Raw genomic sequence first — 12,047 nt, forward strand, 5'->3', positions numbered from 1 at the left:
GAGCAGGACTCAAGCCAAGTTGAAGTGGCACCGATAAAACTCGGGGTGCAGAGAAGTCCCAGCTCCTTGCTGGGACCAGCACCAGTGATGGGTCAGGACCTGTGGGAGCCATCCCTTCCCTTCCCCTGCTGCGTGCACGGTCCTTGGGCTCCACACACCGCAATGGGGTGATGCTCCCCCTCCGACATCACCTCCCTGCCTCGGTTTCCCCAATTTTGGACACTATACCCATGGCTGTAGCCCGGCTCGGCAGGCGGAGGAGCAACAACCGAACGCAGGCGGATGAACAGCAAAGCCCTTTAAAGATTTTTCCATTTGTTTTATGTATCCGCTGGGTTTATTTTTAACATTCCAGCTGAAAAAAATAAATAAATGCTCAAGCTGAGCTGAAAGGACGTGTTTGCTGGAACCTGCCAGGATGATTAGCTCTTTGCAGATAACCCCTTGGAAAAGGGTGAGTGTGGGGTCTCTGTCCATGCCGGGAACCAAACGAAGGGATGAGCTTCTTTCCGGAGAGCTTCAAAACCATGGTAAAAGCTGTTTCACACTCCCCGACCCAGCCTTTCCCTCCCGCTGGGAGCGATTGGCAGCCGGACTGCGTCAGAGCTGTGCACAGCAGAGACTCGGTGCCGGGGAGGCTGCTTTCACCCCGGGAAGGTGTTTAAACCCCATGTCCCGGGGGACACACACGTGTGGGACGCAACCCCCTGCCCCGTGCCTCCTTGCAAAGACATCCCAGGGATGGCAACGGCCAGAGAGGCTGACGCGTGGCATCAGGATGCAAAGTGCGGGACCCAAGGCAGATAGAGCACATCAAAGCCATCCCTGTGCCCCCGATTCCTGCCCGTACCCATCCCGTTATCCCTTTGGGATGAAGCCGGGACCGCTGCCACCGAAATCCTCGCTCCGTGACGGCAGGAACCCTCCGCATGTCGTTGCTGCCTTCTCGGTCAGCGGCCCAGGAGCTGTTTACCATCTGAACCATCGGATGAATGAAACGCTATTAATTCCCTCCTAGGTGGTTTTATGAGGCTCTTGATGAAATATCTGGATGCTTCGGCACTGCAGGAGTTTTATGCTGGCAGAGCACTGCGCAGACTGAAAACCCCATCGCCAGGGTTGAACCAGCTGCTGGCCTTCCCTCCGTGTCCTGTGTCCCCTGCTCCATCCCTCCCAAGCCAAAAGCACCCAAAATTATGGCAAACCCCCCTGCCTGGCCGAGCCAGCTCTGTCCCAAGGCACAGGGCAATGAATTAATCCATCCCCAAAGCGAAGAGGCGAGGGAGGCACCCCAAAAACGGATTCCCACTGGGTCTCCAGGAAAAATAAGGTTCCTGCTTTGCAGACCCTGAAAAGGGGGTGACTTGCTTGGGGGGGGGCGTCCTGCCCCAAGGAGAGCGAGGGTGACCCTCAGCACCCCACAAGCCCAACTCTGCTGAGCAGGCGGTGCTCATGGGTCCCCATTTATGCCCCCACCCTGCAGCATCCCCCTAAATCCCTCACCCTGGAGCATCCTTCCTTAATCCCCTCAAGCATCCCTCAGAAGACCCCCCCACCCACCTTTGCTCCTCAAGTCCCTCTTCAGCATCCCCCTAAACCCTTAACCCCCCAGATACCCCCCTACCACCCCACCAAATCTCCCCCCCCCATCTTCCCTCCAAAGCCCTCCCACTGACAGCATCCCTCCCAGTCCCTCCCCCAAGCCCCCACCCCACAGCATCCCTCCCGAATCCCCTGCAAATCCATCCAGCACCCCCCAACCCCCCCAGCATATGGGGGGAGAGAAGGAGAGGGGAAAAGGCACGTGGGGGGGGTGGGTGTGATCGGAGAGACCTCAACTTTGCACTGGGGCAAGGGGGCTGTTTGCCCCCCCCCCAGGCTTCTTCCAGACAAAGAAAACCTGAAACAGCCATAGCGCCAAGATACATCGCACACACCCCCCCCCGCAATCCCGGGGTCTCCCGGGATGCTCACACCCCCTCCCCGCAGCCCTTGGCGACTGGCAAACAGGGATGGGGGGAAGGCAAGGGCCATTGCCGGGGGTGGGGGGCAGACAAGGACTGGGGCGGGGAAGGCAGGCAGGGAGGGGGGAGAGGCAGAGATGCAGCAGGGGATGCAGGTAGGGACCTGGAGGGTGGGGAGGGAGGGAGGGCTTGGAGGGGGGGGTGTCAGACAGGGGCTGGGAGGGCAGGCAAGGATGGGGGGGGTGAGACAGCAAAAGGCGGGGGTGGGGGGGACACGAAGGTAGAGACCTGGGGGGCGAAAGGCAGGCGGGAACGGAGGGATGGGGAGAGGCAGAGACCGGGGGTGGGTGTGTGGGTGACAAGGACCTGTCGCGGGGAGAAAGGCAGGCACGAACCGAGGGGGGAGGAAGGCAGGCAGGGACAGGGACGCGGCGGTGAGGCTGGGGGGACACACACACACACACAGAGCTAGGGAGCAGGGGGTAGGATAGCAGGCAGGGAGCGGGGGGAGCAGGCAGGGCCGGGAGGGGGTGTAGGCAGGGTGTTGCCGGTGGGAGGCAGGCAGGGGTGGCGGCAGGGGGGCGGGCAGGGCCGCCCCCGGCCCCACGTGGCTCGGGGGACACGCCGGGTTTATAAGGCGTCCCCGGCCGCCGGGCGGGCGCGGGTGGCGGCGGCGGCGGCGCTGGGCGACAGCGGGACTCGAACCCGCGGCGCTCGGATGCGTGAGGCGGCCACGGCGGGGCCAGGGCCGCCCGCGGGCCATGGAGCTGCCCACGGAACTGGCCACGGAGTTGCCCACGGCTGCTGGCACCGCCTGGGGCAACGGCACCGTCTGGGCCTCCCTGCCCGGCCACGGGGCCAACGACACGGGGCCGCAGAGGGCCAAGAATGCCACCTCCATCCTCATCGCCATCGTCATCACCGCCCTCTACTCCGTGGTGTGCGTGGTGGGGCTGCTGGGCAACGTCCTGGTCATGTACGGCATCGTCAGGTGAGAACGGGGCGTCCCGGAGGCACCCCACGCCGGAGGGTGTGAAAAGGGAGAGCGAGGGGGGTGTCTGGGGGTGAACGGGTGGGAGAGGGGAGCGTGCACTGGGGTGAGTGTGCACCAAATGGGAGAAGGCAGCCGGAGCCAGCGTGCACCAGGGATGCGTGTGCAAGAGGCAAGACGGCAGCAGAAGCGAGCGTGCCCCAGGACTGGGTTTGCACCGGGGGTGAGAAAGCAGCAAAAGTGAGCGTGCGCCGGGTGTGAGCGTGCGCCGGGTGTGAGTGTGCACCAGGTGTGAGGCAGCAGCAGGAGCAAGGGTGGGCGTGCACCGGGCGCTTGTGAGCAGGTAGCACCGAGACGGGTGTAGCCGAGGGGTGTGATGTGGGTGAAGAGCGTGTGTGCCAGCACACACGTGTGCGGAGGGTGTCCAGGTGCCGTGCGAGAGGAAAAAGCAAAGACTGTGCGTGCATGGAGCAGCACGGGGTGGGTGTGTGCACGGGAGACGGTGTCGGGAGGCGGGGGGGGGGGGGCAAAGCTGGGGGACCCACCCCGACCCCAGCCTCCGTGTGTTCCTCACCCCTGCGTGGAAGAGGAAAGCTGCAGGGGTGGTCACACCACGGTTTGGGAGAGGTGACAAGCTGGGGGCTATTTATTTCCAACACACAAATGCCACTGCTGAGAGCTCCCCTGTTTGCAGGGAGGCTCCCAAGCCCCCCAAACACCCACCCCACAGCCAGAGAGGGGCTGGTGGGCTCCCGCTGGTACCTACCCCCTCCATCACCGGGACCCGAGATGCTCAGAGCAGAAATTTCCCACCCCAGCCCATTCCCGGCTCCGCTGCGAGCTCCTGTTTGTGCCGGCGGCACCTCCCGCAGCCGCTGACTCCTGCTTTTCTCTAACAAAGAGCCGGAGCCCGCATCGCCCAGCCCCAGCTCACACCGTGACTGAGCCATCCCCAGCCCCCCCAGTACCGGCTGCTGCAGCAGAGAGACCCCCTCACATCCCGGGGGACCCTGGACCCCGCTTTGGCTCCATCCAGCCTTGCAGTGGAAAAGCAGGCACCGGAGCAGGTCCTCAGCTGGTGGAGGCATCTCTGCTGAGGCTTTCCCTGGGCAGGGAGGGGGGGTCTTCTGGGTCTCAGTCCTCCCCCCCACCACCACCCCAGGACAAGCAACAGGACCCCAACGCCCCCCTTTTGGCAGACTGGGCACGGTGAGACGGGGTGAAGAATGTCCTGCCCGTACGAAGAGCCCCTTTGTCCGAGATGCTGGTTGATCCTCTCTGGGTAAGGTGGGTTGTCATGGCCAAGGCTGCCGTGAACGTGGCCCAAAAAAGCCAAGTCTTGCAGGCCACAGGACCACGGGGGGTAGCGGGGGCTGGCAGCGCCCCCCATGGCCCCCAGACCCCACCAGCAGTGGAGCAGGAGCCGTGCTCACCATCACACCGCTGCCGGCAACGGGACAGAGACTTCACCACCTCCAGCCTGGCAGGAGGGAGCAGAGGTCTCGCTGTGTCCCTGCGCCCCCTCCCATGCCAGAGGGGGCTTGTCCTGGGGGTGGGGGGACAGGATTCATGGGGTTAATCCCAATTCCCATCACCCCAGGGATTCCTGTAACCCCAGCTGGGGCCAAAACCCCAGAGCCAAATCAGAACCTGTGGCTGGATTTAGGCAAACCCCCCAAATCCTCATTTTTTTTTTTTTTTTAACCATTTCCACTCCCTCCCCCAGCACTTCCAGTCCGTAGCGATCGTTACAGGAGGTCAGCACAGCCCGGCGCTGCCTGCGCACGAAATAAATGCGGTGACTCACTGAGACGGGAGGGGGGGGGGGAAGGAAACCAGCCTGAAACGTGCCCACGAGCCACGCTGGGCTGCCCATCACCCTCGCATCGGGCTCCCCGCTCTTGGGGTGTCTCCGTTATGTATTTTTAACCAGCAGAGAGGGTGTATTTTTAGCCATGGGAGAGGGTGGGCGGATGGGTAAGGGGACGGGGGTGTCACTCGCTGACCCTACCTAAGGCCAGAGGGGATTTTTTTTTTCATCGACTCAAAGCGGCTTTAAAAAAAAAAAAAAATTAAAAAAAAAAATCCTCCCTAGACTGAAAAGGCAAATGAAGGTAATTGTTGCAGAGACATACGCCACGTACGGTGTCACGGTGAAGGATGAGGGTTATTAGACCCCCTCCAGCTGGTTCTGCTCTGCGAGAAGAGGGAAGGCATTTTCAAGAGAAGGCTTTAATGTGCAACCAACGTCCTCCCTATTTAATTTGCTAATGCTACCCGTGATTCGGAAAGCCCGACGCTACAGCATCCACAGATTCCCACCACCGTGGTTTCCAGCCCCCCATTTTCCAAGCCATTGAGATACTGGAATGAAACGTATCTTAATTTAAACACCGTCCTCCGAGCCCCTAGGGCTGTGGGGACACACAGAGCCCAGTGTGTGCCTTCGCCCCTTACGTGGTTGAGCCCGGCTGGAGTTTGACAGGGCTTCACTGGCGGAGCTGCCCCACGTTGGCAGGGTTTAGGCTTGGGATTGGTTCGGCTCCACTGGGGAAACTGGTGTCCGTATGGGATAGGGCTGTGGAAAGGCATCAGCTTGGGTTCAGACCTCCCTGCCAGGGAAACGCTGGGAATCTGCCTTGTGGCCCCAGGGACATCTCCTGGTGTCACCTCCCGCTGCCTCCAGCCCGCGAGCACGGCTGGGAGCATCCTTGGGGACCTCGGGGTCCCTGGGGACGCAGCACTGAGGATGCCGCAGAGCCCGTGCGTGCCATGGAGCAGGTACACACAGGACCCTCTGCCACAGCCCCAGCTGAGCTCCAAAAGGAGCCCCCAGTACCTCTTTCCCCCCACCCCGGAGACCCCAGCACAGCCCAAACCCAAAGCTCGCCTTGCCCGGTGTGGGGGGAGCTCAGCCCCCCCCAGGACCCTCCTACAGCCCTGACAGCGACCAGCATCGCAATTACCACTGCATCATCATCAGCCGCTTTTAAAAATACCCCTGGAAGCGATTTGCAGCTGCCAGCTCAGGCTTGCGAGCGCCCACGGCCCCGTGGAGCCCATCAACCCCCCCATCGCCCCCCCCACAGGCTGCCAGGGCACCCCCTTTGCTGGGCCCAGGATCTGTTCAGCCAGGCTTTTTAAGCCCAGGGTGGTGGCTTTTAGCACCTCCAGGAGTTTTCCCAAGGTGTTTATTTTGCTGATTTATTTTTTCCCCCAAGAGGTTTGGAGAGCTAAAGGGGTTCCTACCTGGGGGTCCGGATGCCGGCATCGCTGCTGGGATGCGGGATGCAGAGCCCGCCTGCCCCCCCCCTACTCCATCCCCTCGAGCATCATCTCTCCCTCAACACCTTCCAGATTGTTTGGTTCAAGTGTGTAACTTTCCAATCAAGGCACTGGCTTAATTGCGATGGGTTCAGCAGCCCGGGGACCTCCATCAGCAGAAGGGGCTGGTTCACTCGGCTGCAGTGGGATGAAGCTCTTTCCTGGAGCAGTGTCTGCATTTGCAGCTCGGGGGGGGGGAGCATCACGATGGACCCCCCACACACACACCCTGACCCCGTGCAGTGGGTTTGACCCTCAGCCCAGCCCTGAAGGGAGCCAAATCCTGTCCCCAAACCCAAGGTCTGGGAGATAAATTGAGTCATCCCAGTCATCCCCATCATCCCAGTCATCCCCATCGCTGCTTTGCCCTCACCAGCACAACCCCATCCTGCCTGGGGAGGGGGCTACAGGTCCCCCCAGACCCCCTACCCCTGGCGCATCTGGGGACTCACTTAACCAGCACAGCCGAGCGCGCCTGGCAGAGCACGGTGTAAATAATGGATTTTTTCCACTTTATTTGCGAAGCAGAGATCAAAGAAGTGTGAATCTACCTGAAACGATTCTTTTTTAGCCTAGGCGAGGCAAAAACTTGATAACAACACAAAATCTCAGGTTTTTGTTTAACCTGGAATGAAACTTTTCTAAGAGACGCGCTCGCAAAAGAGCTCGGGAAATAACACTAAAGAGAACTGAAAAGGGCTTTTCAAGGAAAAGACATTTTTTTTTTTTATGCCGTATTTAAAATAAAGATAAGTTCAACTGGAGTATTTCCACCCTTGGGCAAGGGGCTGCCATTTGCAGCCAAGGTGAAGGAGGAGGGGACGCTGTTGGAGCTGGGTGCTGGTCCCAGCTGCTCTTTTCTTCCAGGGGGAAATGGGTTTTGCAGCCTCCATCTCCTGGCTCTCCCGACAGCATAACCCGGTGGGTCTCTCCACCCGCCAACACGCTCTCCTGACCCTCCCGAGATGGAGAAAAGGGTAAAGTGAAGGGAATTGATATTATCATCGAGCTCAGGAACATTTTTCCTACACCAAGCCACTCTCCTGGTCTCCAGCAAGAGTGGCAGAGCATCAGCCTTCTGAGATTGGAGCTACTCAGTGTCCTCATCCCAATTAACTCCATGTACCCCTTAAAATCACAGAATGGTTTGGGTTGGAAGGGACCTTAAAGACCATCCAGTCCCACCAGACACCTCCCACCAGACCAGGTTGCTCCAAGCCCCCTTCAACCTGACCTTGAACCCCTCCAGGGATGGGGCAGCCACAGCTTCTCTGGGCAACCTGGGCCAGGCTCTCACCACCCTCACAGCAAAGAATTTCTCCCTGAGATCTCATCCCCATCTCCCCTCTTCCAGTTTAACCCCATCACACCATGGGCTTCTTCTACGAGCTGTACCAGTATCATCCAGCAACCAAGGGGTTGTCTCTCCCCAGGCACTAGGGCCAAATTCAGCTCCCCCCCCGCCCCATCTGTGACCCCCACCCGGGGGATGCTACAGGCAGGTTTAGCCAAGCAGGGAGAAGCTTGCGTTCAGACTGACACTTTTATTAATTAATGAGGGTGCATCTAAATGAGCTCAGGGCTGTGGGGGATGCTCTGAGGAACGGGGACCTGCTGGGAGGGAGCACATGGGGAGGGTTTGTGCCACTGGTATAGTCCTGACCCCAGCCTGGCAAACAACCCCGGGGTGGCCGCAGAGCCCCCACCGCAATGTGGTGCCCTTTGGGGACCCCCGTCAGCCCCCTGGGCAGCTGGGATGAGCTTCCCTTTCAAACCAACCGCACCATTCAAAGCATCACCTTGAGCAACCCCTGCAAGGCTGGGTGCTCTGAGGGCACGCACCCACCCCCAGCACCCACCCCGATGATGCCCCATCCCTTCAGGAAGGGTTTCCACGCTCAGAACCGGGTATTTCTCTTACGGTGATGTGACAAGGACCAGAGCTGGTGTCCCAGCGGCCGCAGCCCTTGCCGAATGCCCCCAGGGGACACGGCACCGTGGCCCCGAGCCACATGCCGTGGCCGAGGCAGCCAGGCTTCCCCAAAAGGCTCTGGAGCCCCGGGCTGGCTAATTGGGCTGCTTCCAAATGGCCTGTTTCCGGGGGTAATCGATCCAATTTCTGCAAGTAAACTCGACAGGGAAGCAAGCCAGATAATCACGATTTACCAGGTGGAAAATCAGATAAAGGAGGTTTCAGGAGGTAAAGGACGTTGTGCAACTGATTCGGGGAAATGGAGTAAATCCATTTAATTAGAGAAGCGACTTCTCTGAAAATTTCTTCAGACTTCCTTCGAATAAAGGCAGTCATGGGAATGAGTGTCCCCTCCCTGGTCAGGGAAGTGATAGCCTCTTCAGCAGGTTCTAAGCCATGTTCTGCAGGTGCTGGGTAAGGTCTCAGGTGTGTGTGTGCAACCCTGTGCTCAGGCACCAGGACTTCATCACACACTAAAACCACGCACAAACACAAGTCCTTTCTCAACATGCTCCACAGTCCGTGCAGAAAGGTGCTGAGCACATCGGTGCTGCAGAAGGGTACGTCTCAAGCCCATCTTTGCCCACCAAGGGTGATGGGACCTTGGGAGCAGCCAGGGAAAGCCAGGCTGTGCCCCCTCCTCATCACGTTGACTGCCCACACACATAGTTGGCCATGGTGAGCCAGCACTAACCACCTGTAATGGCTCCCTTCTCTTCCACCCCCAGGTACACCAAGATGAAGACAGCCACCAACATCTACATCTTCAACCTGGCCCTGGCAGACGCGCTGGCCACCAGCACGCTGCCCTTCCAGAGCGCCAAGTACCTGATGGAGACCTGGCCCTTCGGGGAGCTGCTCTGCAAAGTTGTGCTCTCCATTGACTACTACAACATGTTCACCAGTATCTTCACCCTCACCATGATGAGTGTGGACCGCTACATCGCTGTGTGCCACCCAGTTAAGGCCCTGGACTTCCGCACGCCAGCCAAGGCCAAGATCATCAATGTCTGCATCTGGGTGCTCTCCTCCCTCATCGGGGTGCCCATCATGGCCATGGCGGTCACCAAGTCAAAAGGCAAGTAGCTTCTGGGGAAGGGTCCCCTCCTGTCCCGTCTGTCCATCCAGGGGGTGACCCTCCTGGCAAACCCTGATCCTGTAGAAGGTTTGAGCTCAGTGATGGACACCCCTCCATGAGGCCATAATCATGCCCTGCCATGGAAAATCACCACGGTGTTATTTTCCATCTTGGCTGCAGGGGTTGGAAACTGTCCTGGAAACTGTCCCAGAATCTCTCCTCCCCCTTCCCTGTCTCCAGTCCAACCAGTGCCTCTCCCCAGCTCCTGGGGTGCAAATCAGGTGCCTAAAAACACTTCTACTGGTATTGCAAAGTCCCCAGCTGGCCCACACTAAGGTCCGCAGCTCCTGTGTGAGGATGTCGAGTGGGATGTCCCTTGGCTGCTAGGAAAGCTCTGGGTATCTTGAGGAAGTGGACAGGTTTCAGTGGAAGGCAGCATGGGGACATGTCCACCACAGGGGTTGGGAGGAGAGAACTTGGGGTGACCCAGGAGGCTTTGCAGGGAGCAAGTCCCCAGGTCACGGCACCCACTACATCTCATCAGTACCCCAAGGGCAGGGGGCTGATGGCACAAAGCGCTCGGGGAATGTCTCCAAAGAGCTGGTGGGTGGACGTGGGTCTCCTTGTGTTTTTAACAAGCATGGACATGCCATGACCAAGCATAACAGCCACGACCAACCAGATGTTATTCATAGCAGTCACTCCACTGGCTCCCTCTTTGATTGTCCTCTCTCCCACAGACGGGATGGTGCTGTGCACCCTCCAGTTTCCCGATCCTCCCATCTACTGGGACACCGTGACCAAGATCTGCGTCTTCATCTTTGCCTTCATGGTCCCCATCTTGGTCATCACCATCTGCTACGGGCTGATGATCCTTCGCCTGAAAAGTGTCCGCCTCCTCTCGGGCTCCAAGGAGAAAGACCGCAACCTGCGGCGCATCACGCGCATGGTGCTGGTGGTGGTGGCGGCCTTCATCATCTGCTGGACACCCATTCACATCTTCGTCATCGTCTGGACGCTGGTGGACATAGATAAGAAGAACCCCTACGTGGTGGCCAGCCTGCATTTCTGCATCGCCCTGGGTTACACCAACAGCAGCCTCAACCCCGTCCTTTATGCTTTCCTGGATGAAAACTTCAAGAGGTGTTTCCGGGAGTTTTGCCTGCCTTTCCGAGCCCGCGTGGACCAGAACAGCTTCTCCCGTGCCAGAAACACCACGCGGGAGCGTGTCTCCACATGCACCCCTTCCGAAGCCCGCAACAAGCCGGCATGACTAGACGTGGGCAGCCTCCAGCGGGGCTGCCGGGGCCACGGAGGGGACGACCTGCGCTCAGAAGTCACCCAGGTCACCACCACGGAGCTCTAGTGCAGAGCGTTGGCCTCAAAGACTTTTTCATCTCAGAGAACCCAGGGTGGAGGAATCAGGACTCACCAAGAGATGTAGGGAGAGGACCAAAATGAGAGGAAACCTGGGCAGAGCTGCTCTGCTGCTGCTCCCACCGCAGCCGGGGAGAGTTGGCAGCCCCAAACACCCGATAAGGGTTGTCACCCTCTGTCATGTGGCTCTCAGCAAAGCCCAAGCATCCTGGGACACCACGATTGCAATGACCACGTGCTTCTTCTCCTACATGGGCCAAGACGGCATCACAGTCCGAGGCAAGAGGGGAAATGCTCCTGTGGTGGAAGAGGACTGTTCCAGGGGGTAGTGCCACATCGTGGGACCTCATTCTGTCCCCCTCTGGGTTATGTCCGAAAAACAGCCAGAAATGGGAAGAGAAAATGATGCCGCTTCAGAGAGAGTGTTATCAAAGAGCTCCAGATCCACAGTTAAAATTTTACTGGAGTCCTTCAAACCGGGACTGGCCCCCGAGGACAACTTTCTACTGTTAAAGTCACTGCTGTATTATTTAGAGACCTCTGACTGCAGCCAGGGCAGCCCTAGACGTGGATGTGATGCTGGGAATGCGGCCAGGGGACTGGCGGGGAGTGGGGCACATCCCAAGCTCACCCCATGTCCATGTGCCGATGCCAAAATTCCCCCAGCCCAGCATCCGTCACGGTGACGGGGAACCGCTCCTCACCCTTCTGCCTCCAGTGACATTAAGCCTGAGAAATATCTCATTAAGAGAGCAATTTGTGGGGACTTGAGGAGTTTCTCGCAGCGCTAAAGCGATTAGGATGGACTAACAGGCAGCGCTGAGAGGGCTCTCCCTCCCCTGCCCGTCAGGTGAAGGATGAGCAACCGCACTGCCCAGAGTTCCTTTAGCAAAGCCAAAAAGGAGATTTTGTTGTTTTTTTGTTAAATAGAAGATGGGAAAAATATCACCATCACTTCATAGTTTCTCCCAAACAGGGACAGAGGTCGTGTGAGCACTGAGGAAGGACCCACAGCCCACGAGAGGCAGAGATATGGGGATCTCACGCTCAGCACTCACCTGGATGGAGCAACCATCCTTCCGAAGAAGCAGCCGACCTCCAAGGCAGCGCATCCTGCAGGAGCCACCAGCCAGAGACCTCTGGACCACATTATCTGCTGCTAAACGATGACTGATGGGTCCTCCTGACCTTCCGCTCCCTGAATCTCCCCCTGCCAGCATCCAGCGTCTGTGACTTCCCCTCCCTCTCACCTTCCCACCACCACAGCTGCAGCCGGGAGGTCAAACAGGCTGAGGAGGAGGAGGAGGAGGAGGCTGGGAGGAAGCGGTAATAGCATTTAGT

The 12,047-nt window shown here is 58.9% G+C and overlaps 1 protein-coding gene across 3 annotated transcripts; it reads left to right on the forward strand.

Annotated features, from left to right (window-relative positions):
• Positions 1–2,725: 2,725 nt before the first annotated feature.
• Positions 2,726–10,602, forward strand: OPRD1 (opioid receptor delta 1). Of its 3 annotated transcripts, XM_074162174.1 has the most exons (4): positions 2,858–2,955; positions 8,980–9,321; positions 9,686–9,693; positions 10,070–10,602. In XM_074162174.1, exons 1-4 carry the CDS (start codon positions 2,939–2,941, stop codon positions 10,600–10,602), a joined length of 900 nt encoding a protein of 299 aa, XP_074018275.1. In that variant the 5' UTR covers positions 2,858–2,938. The 3 variants fall into 3 exon arrangements, with proteins under 3 accessions (XP_074018274.1, XP_074018275.1, XP_074018276.1); XM_074162173.1 differs by lacking the exon at positions 9,686–9,693 and having other exon boundaries at positions 2,726–2,955; positions 8,980–9,329; XM_074162175.1 differs by lacking the exon at positions 9,686–9,693 and having other exon boundaries at positions 2,909–2,940; positions 8,980–9,329.
• The last annotated feature ends 1,445 nt before the right edge of the window (positions 10,603–12,047 follow it).

Source organism: Numenius arquata, chromosome 21 (assembly GCF_964106895.1).
Source record: "Numenius arquata chromosome 21, bNumArq3.hap1.1, whole genome shotgun sequence".
Lineage (NCBI taxonomy): Eukaryota > Metazoa > Chordata > Aves > Charadriiformes > Scolopacidae > Numenius > Numenius arquata.

Bases quoted from the DNA above. Each gene is read 5' to 3' on its own strand.
- OPRD1 (XM_074162173.1), top strand. From the start codon at position 2,726: ATGGAGCTGCCCACGGAACTGGCCACGGAGTTGCCCACGGCTGCTGGC. The intron at 2,956-8,979 runs GTGAGAACGGGG...TTCCACCCCCAG, and splicing joins GTCATGTACGGCATCGTCAG to GTACACCAAGATGAAGACAG. The intron at 9,330-10,069 runs GCAAGTAGCTTC...TCTCTCCCACAG, and splicing joins GGCGGTCACCAAGTCAAAAG to ACGGGATGGTGCTGTGCACC.